Source organism: Protomyctophum parallelum (genome assembly GCF_964188405.1).
Source record: "Protomyctophum parallelum genome assembly, chromosome: 6".
Classification (NCBI taxonomy): domain Eukaryota; kingdom Metazoa; phylum Chordata; class Actinopteri; order Myctophiformes; family Myctophidae; genus Protomyctophum; species Protomyctophum parallelum.
Genome location: NC_139701.1, coordinates 13,007,895 through 13,021,140, shown reverse-complemented (window position 1 = coordinate 13,021,140; position 13,246 = coordinate 13,007,895). Strand labels below are relative to the sequence as shown.

The 13,246-nt window shown below is 45.0% G+C and overlaps 1 protein-coding gene across 4 annotated transcripts in view; it reads right to left on the bottom strand.

Annotated features, from left to right (window-relative positions):
• The window catches only part of LOC310860557 (transducin-like enhancer protein 1), a 79,190-nt gene extending 66,619 nt beyond the window's left edge, over positions 1–12,571 (bottom strand). For all 4 annotated transcript variants that reach the window (XM_083767537.1, XM_083767534.1, XM_083767535.1 and 1 more), the window contains exon 1: positions 11,962–12,571. In XM_083767537.1, coding sequence (XP_083623663.1) covers positions 11,962–11,985 — 24 coding nt within the window. In that variant the 5' untranslated portion in view covers positions 11,986–12,571. The remainder of the gene's footprint in view (positions 1–11,961) is intronic.
• Between the last annotated feature and the right edge of the window lie 675 nt (positions 12,572–13,246).

Here is a 13,246-nt window from a genome sequence, read left to right as displayed (position 1 = left end):
TGTGATTTTGGTTTTACATCTATAAATGGACCAAGTCTGTGTGCTGTACGTGTGTACGTCTGAAATCGACGTAACTCGAGAACCGTTCGCCCCCACCGACTTCAAATTCGACAAATGCGTTGCACACCCTCACAGGGAGCGCAGTGCCCGGTGACGAGTCGGTCGGACCCACGGTTGTCCAGAACCGCCACAAAAGGCCTCTGCCCGGGCCAGACATATTTGGGCATGCCTGACAAAGAATTCCATATATGGGAATAAAACGGGGACAAAGCTGACATGCATCACTGCATAGACAAAGGTTCGTCCTACCGACTTCTGACATCGCCATGCCTGACAAAGAGCTCCATATATGTGCATAAAAGGGGACCGCTCTAGTAGGACAAATTTAACGACAGACTAAATGGGTACAGCGAACAGAAATAGTTATAAATGTCTGACAGACAGTCAGAGTAGCCATTCGCCATACAATGTTGTAGCAGTGTTTTCATTACCAGTCACGTATTAAAGCCATATGACCCCGTCTGGTCTCATCCACCAATTTACGCCAAAAAACCAGGACATTGTAATCTGAGATCTGACTGTGACATATTGACATCATTTACTCATTAAATTTGGAAGTTCGCATTGGAACATAAACACATCTAATGTTATGTCTGTGGAGATCACCGCTCAATTTGTCTCTTTTACATTCCACTTAACCCATTTTTGGCAGGAACCCCTTTTGGTGTTAGCATTATGTTATGCTTTACCTATTGAAAAATAGCAGATCTACAAGCTCATAGCGCGCCACCGAATGGCACGCTACGAGCTTGTAGGTCTGCTATTTTTGAAAAATCGAAGAATGACTGACATCGAAACATAGCTTTTTCAAAAAACTGTCAGGATGTAGAAGATTTTTTTTTAAATCTGATCTCAGGTCAAAATGGTTAAAACTGTGAAAATTGTATCACACGATGATAACACCCATTTATTTATTTTTTCTAACTCAAATCACAATCCCACTGTGTCCTCTAGTCACTGCTGACCCTGCTGGTTGGTTTGTTAGACTAGAGAGGGTGTGTAGATAACCACGTGCCTCCTCTGGTACAACTTGACCCGTTACAATTATCCGCTTCTCGTCTTAATCACCAGCCAGAGAGGAGTTTCCCCCAGAGGAGAAGAAGGGCCGTTCGCACATGATCTTCTATCTCCCAGAAGTACTTTATTTTTGTTAGCACTTTTATTCCCAGAGGAGCACGCTATAACTCCAGTTTTCCCGTTTTTCATATGTTTATGAGGTGACATTACTTCCCCTTTATCATACAACAACAGCTGTGGGTGCGACTTCAGTTCAGGTGGATCACCACCCACCAGGCACACCAGGCATAATTAGGGCGCGTTCGGAAATACCGCACCGGAGCGCACTCGCCTATTAGTTTGCATTGCACAGTGCGCTCAGTGCACTATTTCCGAACGCGCCCTAAATGAACTGGTGCGCGTGTCCACATAAAGATGACATTTAAACAAATACTGTACACAAAAAGAAATCTTCCTCCTTATAATAATAATACCTGATGATCATGTTTTAGGGTGGAAAAGGATCATGGCACTCCATCTTTAAAATGCCATTTCATTATGTTTTCAGAGAACCACGGCTATGTTAAATAATAACCAAATTATTTTTGCCCTGTACTGTACATCGAAGGCCTCATGCTAGCCAACAGTGGCCGTGCATTCATTTCATACTCAGCGGAAGAGACAATAATAGTAAGCATACTGCAATGCTTCATTTGTACTCAAATTTGTGCCCAAATCACAGGTTTTCCTGTTGTGTAAATAGAACCTCTCATATCTCTCTCTATAGTCACGTAGGTGTCATCATGTAGCTGGCCCTCTCGCTTGGCCCATTAGCCAGGCTGCTAATTACACTGCTTACTCACAGAGCCAGTCGTTAAGAGTAAACATCTACCATGGTCTCTCTCTCTCTTCCTCTTGGTTGCCTAGTGCCTACCACCTCCACCACGGTCTCTGTCAGTGTACCCAGACAGTAGCGGCAACATGCCTGGGCAATGGCTCAGTGGTCCAGGCACCTTAGCTGGTAATCCAGTCTGGCAGTGTGCCGCGGGTTCGACTCCCGATCCCGACGGCCTTTACTGCATGTCTTCCCCCCCTCCTGTCAGCCTACTGTCTGTCCCTCCATAGAAAATATAAAATAAAGGCGAAAGCCACAACTAAAAAAAACATTTAAAAAAAAAACAGATGCCGCCAAGAGCCTCTTCCGGGTTTTTAAACAGCTGGTGGATGGAACGCGGCTGCAACTTGACTGCCGCGTTGGCAAAAGAACAACAAAACACGTTGCAGCCACGCGCGAGGATCTTGCCGCTAGTACAGTCTGGGTACACTGACTCTCTTCCTCTTGGTTGCCTACCACCTCCACCAAGGACACAGTGACAGTGGGGCTCACCCAGAATAGCATCATGGACTCTCTCCATTTTTCACTGTCTGAATGTTTGTCAGGCCGTCGCTCTGTCCATCTCTGCACGACAACCCCCCCCCCTCCTCCACCACCAACACACATACACACACACAAAAAACATTGCGATATACTGGGGTACCCTAGTGGCTCAACCTGATGACATTATATATTACACATTCGTTCATATGCAGTTTGAGGAAGTGACCTGCAGGGGATATTTCACTTTCAGAGTTTTTAAGTTCAGGATTTAGCAGGGATGTCCCGATCACGTTTTTTTTTTGCTCCCGATCCTATTCCGATCATTGGATTTTTGAAACATGCCGATACCGATTTTTCCCGATCCGATCTTTATATTTTATTTTATTTTATTTAGATATTCGATATTCATTTTTAGCTGCCCTGCCCCATTCCTATACAAACCCATTGTAACTTCAAAGTTTTAAGTAAGTCCTCCTAATACGTGATGGGGCCATGTTTTTAATTATAAAAAAATAAATGAAAAAAGTAATTGAAAGAACATGGCCTCCTCACATATTAGAAGGACCAAGGTTGAATCTAACATGGTTCAAATGGAGTTTGAAGTTACGACGGGTTTGTATGGGAAGGGGGCCGAGTCTGAATACTGAATCGAGCAACTAAAAACAAAACTATCTGGGGTGTTCACATAAGTAGCTCACAGTCACGAGTAGATGATGAGATGACCCCAAAAAAGTGGAAAGTGAAATATCCCTTTAAGACAGCGCGTGATGCGGGTCCACTGACCCTCCCTCATACCCCAAGAAGCAATCTCCTGGGCTCAACCTTGCAAGAGAAACAAATGTCTCTGTAATCGCTCAATGATTCCCTCACTTAGGTGGGAGTAGAGGGATAGCTAGGCACCCGTTTCATTAGCAACACATCTTCCCTTTCTGTCCCGCGCTTCTACTACTTTAGTTTTTTTTTACCTCCCTCCCTCAATTCATCCTCACTTAACCCTCCCTCCCTCACTCCTTCAAGCCTCGTTATTCAAATGTCCCCGCTGTCAGCCCACATTAGCGGAGCGTCAACAGTTTGGCTGTCAGCTGGTTTAATTGCTGGAGGTGCCTTCCTTCGTTAGGTAAACGCCTTCAACCCGTTCTTCTCGTGTTCTTCCCTTCTCAGAGTTGCATCCATCTCCACAACAGCCTGTGTACTGTACTGTTACTGTACACCTGAGATCGTTTCAGCAAGTGGAAGGCACGGTGCCAATCAATAGTGTGGCTCTCTCTCCACAGGACGAGTCGGGATAAGTAAGGAGCTATGCTGGGAGTCGGCCCGGAAGGGAAGGTTTTGCTAATGTGCTCTGAAGGTGGATCGTCTCTGCTCAAGGTCCTGGCCTAACCTTTCCCCATATTAAAATTAATCTATGCCATCGCAAAATCATGTTAGCAATGGGGGTATTGATATTTGTTCATAACTATTCTATAACCTTGTTCTACATGTCTATGTCTCTTCTCAATACTCTGTATAGGCCCTCTAAGGTTCATTACAATACCCCTCTGTCGAGACTCTGTGGGTCCAACTGTCCTCAAAAAAGGTGAGAGCATATTGGGGACCTACTAGGTTCGGCCTCCCCAGAACACCCACGGGGTAATTGTAACGTTAGCACGCCATGACTCCATATCCATGATTAAAGCAAAGAACACCCTTTTACTAAATACTTTTAGTTCCCAATGCAAATGTACAGTGAGTGACTACAGACAGTCTTAGAAATAAGAACGTTGTTTGTTATGCGGAACATCATGGATAACGAATTACAAGCGTTACTGACCTTGTCGTCTATGCTAGCAGCTGTTGTGCAGTTATATTGGGTATTTAATAATGCTACTGGTGCCTACATGGAGTAGGAACAGGGTCCAAGCTTTTAGACAGAGGGAACCCACGTGGATGTACTTATCATTCAAGAACAGGCATTGTTGTTTTTTACAGACGGTGCTTGAATAGGGCCGGTACTCATCGGTACAGAGTACCAATTCGGATGACTTTTGCCCTTATTACTTATAATTACATAGCCACACTTAACTGGTGAAACTGCGTACGCATGTAGTGAAGCCGAGTGCAAATGGCCACTCTGTTCTCCCAGCACTTTCACGGGTGCCCGCGGTCACCTCGACTGAGGAGATCCCTCAAAATTATGGATTTAATGGAGTTTCAAAGTTGGATACAGTGATTAACGAGGCTAAAAACTGTCACTACAGAAGTGGGGAGAACTAATGAATGGAGTTACAATGCCCACACATACAACCTCATTCACGAAACATGAGTGCTAGAGGATTTCATCTTTTAAGTGTAGCCAGTTTAAAAACATTTCCACTAACATAGTGGTGGCTGGCATTCCTAATTTATTTTCTAATCCGAATTTGTTCTTTGGTACAATGAAAACGTATGTTTAGAAAAACATGTGCGATGATGGTATTATTACGACAACATGGCTTCTATGGTCCCATTCTTTGAGCAAAATCAATAGTGGTGCAGAGTGCCAAACCTCAAATGGGAAAAAGAAGGAGGGAAAAAAAAGTTTCAGTGCGTTTGTAGATAATCATGCTTAAGTTGTGATTTATAACCATATTAACAGCACCACGTGCACACACTGCACAGTCACTCTGAACTCACGGTTCGTACCAGGCGCGCTGAAGAAAGGCCTCTGGACACTGCAGACAGAAAGCTTCTGACATAAATTATATATACCATACACATTCCTGTTTAGTTCTAATCCTCAAATCAGTAGCCAAATGTTACCCATCATGTTTTGTGCCTGTGACTGAATGTGCATTTCTCTTTTCTCAGTAGACCCGCACACACAAACAAAAACTATTGTGTAACCTAACATTTGTTTCATACCCCTGTGGTAGCTAAATTCACAGATTACATCAACAGAAAGTGGAAACATTCTTTGAATGTACAAGCATTGTGTGACTAGTTATAAGTAGACTTATATCGATTCATGGATGTTGTCGTCAAACGGCTGTCAAAAAACGTGACGTGCCCTGTCGCCCACAGATACGCAATACGCATGCCCTGTGTCCATGAGTGATATGCGTTTTCAGGCATGGAGATCATGGTCTTCATTTTCGCCCTGTCGGGTGTGTTTGAGCTCAACCACGACTCTGTGAAGCAGAACACACAGCAGTTCTTTATATCCCGCTGTGAACGTAAGCGGCTGTGGAGGTCATCCAGCTTGTTCTCATCGAGAGACTGAACGTTAGCGAGCAGCATACTGGGGATCGGGGGTCTGGTAGGTCGTCCTCGTAACCTCGCTAGGACGCCACCTCTCTTTCCCCGTCTGTGTTTGTTGCTGCTCCGTGGCGGGGTATCCGCGTTGTTGTTGTTGTAGAGTTCTCTCGGTAAATACCGCGGCTTCCAATCGCTGGGAACATCCAATCTTATGTCCAGTAGTGTCTTACGGTCATAAACAACAATGCACGAAGAGACAGAGACATAAAACATGAAGACAAACAATAAGACGAGAGCTGCTCTGAGCGTGTCGCCATAGTACGGCGCCATCGAGCTGTCAGCTGTCAGACCACAGAGTCGTGGTTGAGCTCAAACACACCCGACAGGGCGATACAACCGGAGGGGTTCTCTGTGTTCCGCACCGACCGTTCTAGGACGGTCACGGGCAAGTCGAAGGGAGGTGGTGTTTGTTTCCTCATAAATGACACTTGGTGCACAGACGTGGTTATTGCCTCACAGTACTGCTCGCCAGTACTAGAACATCTCACACTAAGGTGCAGACCATTCTATCTCCCCAGGGAGTTCCCCTGTGTATTGCTAACGGCTGTTTACATCCCGCCAGAAGTCAAGGCAGCCGAGGCGTTGGATGAGCTGTATGGCGTTATTAGCAAACAGGAGACTATACACCCGGAGGCCGTATCAATTGTGGCGGGGGACTTTAACCACTGCAACATGAAAACTGTGTTACCAAAATACTACCAACATGTCAAATGCCCAACCAGAGGGAATAAAACTCTCGATCACTGTTACTCCACCATCAAGGCTGCTTATAGAGCGCTACCGCGCCCTCACTTTGGGAAATCCGACCACCTGGCCGTGCTTCTACTCCCTGCCTTTAAGCAGAAGGTGAAGTGTGAGCAGCCCACAGTGAGATCGGTACAGAGCTGGTCCACAGATCACGTTACCAAACTCCAGGGCTGTCTTGATGCGACAGATTGGACCATTTTCAAGGACTCTGCCACGAGTCTGGATGAATATGCGGATTCTGTCGCCGACTACGTCAAGTTCTGTGTGGATATCTGCATTCCAGTACGTTCAGTTCGCTCCTATCCGAACCAGAAGCCATGGATTAACAGTGACATTCGCATCAAACTGAGGGAGCGCACCGTCGCCTTCAAATCCGGGGATGTGGAACTCTACAAGCGATCCAGATATGAACTGAGAAAGGCTATCAAAGCCGCAAAGAGACAGTACAGAGTCAAATTAGAACTCGACTACAGCGGCTGTGACTCGCGGCGAATGTGGAGCGGACTGCAGGCGGTTACGGGCTATAAACCCAAGTCAGGTAATATCACTGACACCTCCGCGTCTTTACCAGACGAGCTGAATAACTTTTTTGCCCGCTTCGAGGCTCACAACTCGGACCCAGCCACTGCGCAGAGCGCACCGGAGGCGGTGGACCTGCAGGTGACGCAGAGGTCTGTGAGTAAAGCGTTTCAAAAAGTTAATGCTCATAAAGCTGCAGGGCCAGACGGGATAGCCTCTCGTGTCCTTAAGACATGCTATAACCAGCTGTCATGGGTTTACACAGACATATTTAACCTGTCCCTGTCACTGTGTGTGGTGCCATTGTGTTTTAAAAAAACAATAATTGTACCCATTGCCAAGAAAAAACCTGTTACCTGTCTCAATGATTATCGACCTGTTGCTTTGACATCTGTTCTCATGAAATGCCTGGAGAAAATGGTTATCTCTTATATCAAGAGCATAATTCCTGCTAGTATTGATCCTTTACAGTTTGCTTACTGTGCAAATAGATCTGTGGATGATGCAATCTCTCTTGCTTTACACACTGCCCTGGTACATCTAGACAAGAAAAGCTCTTATGTCAGACTACTGTTCATAGACTATAGTTCCGCATTTAACACTATTGTACCATCTAAATTAGTGTTGAAACTCAGTGGACTTGGTGTGGGCAGCTCCATCTGTAACTGGCTATTTGATTTTCTGACGGGTAGGCCCCAGTGTGTTCGCATAGGAGAGAGAAGCTCATCCACAATTCTCACCAGAACCGGTGCGCCCCAAGGCTGCTGCCTCAGTCCTCTGCTGTACAGCTTGTTTACGTTTGATTGTGTCGCCAGATACGAGAATAACATCATAATTAAATTTGCGGATGATACCACAGTGATCGGACTAATAACCGACGGGGATGAGAGGGCCTATAGGAGGGAGATAGAGGATCTAACTCTATGGTGCGATAACAACAACCTCTCACTTAACACCAATAAGACCAAAGAAATCATTGTAGACTTTAGGAAGTCCAAAGGCATCCACACCCCCATTTCCATCAAAGGGTCATCTGTCGACATAGTTGATAACTTTAAATTCCTGGGCATACATATCACAGACACATTCACATGGTCACTCAACAACGAGTACATCCTCAAGAAGGCGCAGCAGCGACTGTACTTTCTGAGGCGCCTTAAAAAATTTGGCTTAAGTACAAAAGGACTAGTGAACTTTTATCGCTGTATAATTGAAAGTGTCTTAACTGGCTGTATCACAGTGTGGTACGGTAACACGACCGCTCAGGACTGCAACAGGTTGCAGAGGACCATTAAAACAGCAGCTAAAATCATCGGCACTACAGAATTACCCAGTCTCCATAACATCTACACCACTCGCTGTATGAAAAAAGCCCATAACATCATGGAAGACACCAGCCACCCCGCAAATACCCTGTTCAAACTACTCCCCTCCAAAAAACGCTACCAGAGCATCAAATCTCGTACCACCCGTCTCAGTAACAGTTTTTACCCCCAGGCAGTCAGGCTGCTGAACAGCTGACCTTGAACTGTATTGCACTTCACTTCACTTGCACTTTCTTTTACTGTTTTTTGTCTTTTCTTGCACTATAGATGTTTGTTTATGTCCTGTGTATGTAAGACGGAGAGTGCTCTGAGCAAAATAAATTTCATTGTATGTATACTCTGTATCTATACAAATGACAAATAAACCTGAACCTGAACCTGAACCTGAAAACGCCATTTTACAATCAGTGTTGCCATGATGTTGTCTTATTTCCCACAACTTTGGGCTTGTTTTTGAGGGGCGGCAACCTCTCCTATGGCCAGCTTTGTGTGTACCACATTGGTGATGATTTGGTTGGCCAGTGTTACGTATGCGTTTGTGTTGGTTGGTACACACAAACACAATAGTGATTTGATTGGCTGAGCACGGAATGTGATGAAGATAATCTGCATTTTTTTCCAGGGTTGAGGCAAAAAGTGGCGAGTTGCGTTTGTTTTGGGCTCATTTAAAAAATTGCTGTGGCTTCTTTGGCAAATTTAACAAGCCAACATTTCTTTGAGGTATACACTAGAATTCCCCATAGGTTTGGGGGAGTGTGAATCACATTGAGTGACGGAATCGTTCTGGTGTCTCTACATATTAAGCCCTTGGAAGTAAGCGTGTAATGTTATAATAAATAACCAAAACATTATTATACACCTACATAGTAATTATAATGATATATACATCTGATTTTGGTGTTTTTAGCCGGGATATAGGGACATATTATTGGGCTTGTTTTGGCTTGTTTTTCGACGTGAGATTTGGCTCATTTCTCTCGTGCAAGATTTGGCTTGTTTGTGGAGGTGGGTTGGCGTATTTCTATTCACGAGAGTTGGCAACACAACGGAAACATCTTAAATGTGTGGATGTAGCCTGAGCTGCAGCAAACAGGGCCCTAATCACCACCACCAAGGACTAGCGAGGGACAGGCAGGCAGGCAGGCACATTTTGATGATGCTGGTGATGAAGGTCTGTGGTGTGCTGAAATGAAACAGAGCTGCTGGTCTAAGCGTTCCACCCAGGCCCACCACAGTCTGCGCCTCTCTCCACGGGACGCCCGGCCATACATTAAGATGTGGTCGGGAACGCTCACAGGAAACACAGCGAGGAGAGGCTGGATGAGAGGGATTGGGTTTTAGAGTGCAAACCACAGACCCACACAGTCTGCCTCCCTCACAGCCTGCCTGCCTCCAGCCAGCTACACTGCTACGCTAGTATACACAGCTCATAGTTGCTAATATGCGTTTGGGAGCCTGGCAAGCTTATGATGAGTTCCCCTTCATCACTGTGTGACCATAAGACACGGTTTCACCAAACAGTGGGTCACAAGACACATTTTTTGAGTGGTGCAACCACTCCAAGGAAGAGCAATTAAGGGTGTGTGGCTATGTGACTATGACCACCAGTAGGGGCAAAATTGGTGCTGTTGTGCCAGAAACAGAGAGAGAGAGATAGTGTTGCACTGTTGCCTAGTGCTAATTACAGAGAGAGAGAGAGAGAGAGAGAGAGAGAGAGAGAGAGAGAGAGAGAGAGAGACACAGACAGACAGACAGACAGACAGACAGACAGACAGACAGACAGACAGACAGACAGACAGACGAGAAGAGAGTTGCACCACTCAGTTCACACAGGTGTGATTTTTATTAAAATAGCCGCTCTGCAAACTTGTAGATCTGCTATTTTCACTAGTTTGGATTCCGGACAAACATCTCATTTATTTTTGGGAACCACAGCCATATAAGACAGCATTGGTATAGTTCAATTTCAGACAGGACACTGTATGACTACTACATGTGTGGCATTAGTGTAACTATAGCCATTTAGTGTTAGGTAAAACTGTAAATGTTTACACTTGCAGAGTTAAATGGACATACAGGATTTTCCTGTGAACGTACACACCAAAAACATCAACCCTTTTCATATCAAGGCCCATTATTTATTTGGCTTTTGAGCCCATTTAATGGGATTTAGATATAAAGGGTCCATTTGGTTACCAACTCTCCATCATTTATAGCTGCAGTGGGGACCACCTGGAACCCCCTCGGGGACCACTGGTTGAAACCCACTGATGTACGTTGTACTGGATTACATTGATTTTCACCTAGTTGGATGTTAATTTACATCAAACCTACATGATGATGAATACCAATATGCACATACCAACGACACACACACACACACTTTACCTGGCCTCACGGCATAGGACTCTAATTGGTGGCGGGTGGAGGGCATGGTGGGGGGGGGGGGGGTATGCAAATGAGCAAATCTAATTGACCAGAGAGGACTTGTGTTATCGTTTGTTTCAGACAGCTCAAAGGCTCTCCACCTAATAACTAGAATAAATAAATAAACCGAAGCCACATGTATATGGTATCCAATCCATTCCTGCACCCAGAACCGTGCAGAGACCCATCCTGAAAACAGATATAGATCTCATGCCGACTTTCCCTTTCATTTTACCCCCCAGGCCATGGGAGTAACGTATTATACACCTATAGTTTCCTGCCAATAGTGGTATAGGCCTCAGAAGCACAATACATAAAAGCTACTTTGACTGACATTTAGCAAATAAGAAATATCGATTCATCCTTGATATGATTATATTAAAAAAAAGGAAAACATTTGGAGTTTTGTTTTTATGAGTAGCACTTCACCGGGCAGATCATTGAAGAGTGTGTGTGTGTGTGTGTGTGTGTGTGTGTGTGTGTGTGTGTGTGTGTGTGTGTGTGTGTGTGTGTGTGTGTGTGTGTGTGTGTGTGTGTGTCAACAAGCCAAGGCAAGCTGACTCACTCACTCCCTCTCCCTCACCCTGTGTCGAAAGGACAAACATAGACACTTCACCATCTAGGTCAACTCCTCCATATACTACTACACTACACTATATAGATTATACAGAGGCTCCATGTTCTCTAGGCAGATGACGGTGAGCAGCACCAAAAGGACACGGGGTTTGCACACACAAAGACACTCAATTAAAGCTGTGTTTTGTTGTTGTTTATAAACCTTTTCCTTCGCCAAAAAGCCCAGCCCCCAGGTTATAGGATAGGGCAAGGCAACATATCTGACCTTTGCCAAGTAAAAAAAAAAAAAGAAGACAACAACCTTGCACTGATCATAACTATTCAAACTATATACAACGTATACTACCATTCAATCTGAAATTTATTTAGCATTCAATCTGAAATGAATTTATTGTGTTGTTGTTTACCACAAATTAATTCCCGGAAACAACTGGCAAGGATGACAAAGACATATCACTGTACCGATTCCAGCTAGGGATCACATTTGCTGGAGTGAATTCAAACCCAATTTGTTTAAAAAATAAATAAAGAATAATAACCTCACTGTTGCGGACATTGTGTGTTTATCCACGCTACGAAAGACATACATACACCCATTAATTCGAGGCGAGGCGAACCATTTGCCGACTGTTGTTACATAGTAGCGTGTAGTCTACTTACCGGTGGCCGGTTTTGAGGAAACATCGTAGCCGCCTGACTTGTGTTGCGTTTCTCTTATTTTTTCTTTTCTCTCTTTGGAGCAAAGGGGTTCGCTGGGAACGGGAGACGACGATCTTCGTGCTCGTGCTGCTCTCAGAGAGGCATCTGGCCTGGTTTCAAAGGCGGTAATGGCAAAGCTAGTCTCAGCTCGCTCATTCCTCGCTGAAGACTCCTTTGTTCTGGTCTATCTCGCCAACCCACAGTCCCACACTGACTGCACTACTACTGCACTACGCGTAGGGTATACGGGAACAGAAAAGATGCACTCCCCCCCCGGGTCCGTACAAGATGGTTCAAGTCCTCAACTTCGCACTTCCAACAATTGGAATATCGCCGTTGTGTTGTTGTTGTTTTTTTCTGGCGCAAAAGTGTCCCCTCCCCGACGTATTCTCGCCGTCTCTCTCTCTCTCTCTCTCTCGCTCGCTCTAGCGCAAAAGGCAGAGGGGGAAACGTGGTTTTGCTTGTGGCTTCCTGAGACGGACACCACCACCACCACATTCAACGCAGCCGCAGCCTCTCTTTTGTCTCGCTGGGGCTGGTTTGCCCTACACTCCTTTCACACTCACAACACTCCCTCACTTCTCTCTCTCTCTCTCTCTCTGTCTCACCCCCCTTCCCTTCCCTTCCCTTCCCTTCCCCCCCTTTTCGGATCCCTGCTTCAGTGCTTGATCCTCAGTGGGACACAACATGAGACTTTGTTGATGGAGAGAACCCAAAGGCACGACGGCTACCTTATTGCAATTTCTTGGTTTAAAAGAGAGAGAGTAGGGGGGGGGGGGGTATTGTAAACGCTTGCGTTGTTTTCCTGGTTCAGAAATACAAATGCTTGCCATTGCCAAATAGTGGTATCATGCGTAAAGCCCAGGCTCCTCTTAAAAGTTTAAAATATTATTGCAAATCGAACAATTACAATCTTCTTCTTCTTCAAATAGCCTAGCGATATTTGTAAAGAAATCTTTCTTGATTTCATTCTCAGTTAGTTTTGCACTCTAATTAGGTTCATATGACAGTGTAGCCTTATAATTAACAAAACATAATGTTCTTCACATATTTAGGTTAAGGTTAATGTCATAAACAGTACAACATTTTCAATAGAAAGTGGAGGGTGCAGTGGAATTGTTCAATGATTGAATGAAATCTCCACGTGGGGCTCAGCCTCGGCACAGTAAACACTGGCGAGGAGAGCCAATGGGTATTCAGAACACCCACGTGGGGTGTACTAACCGTTCGCTGATTGGAGGATGCT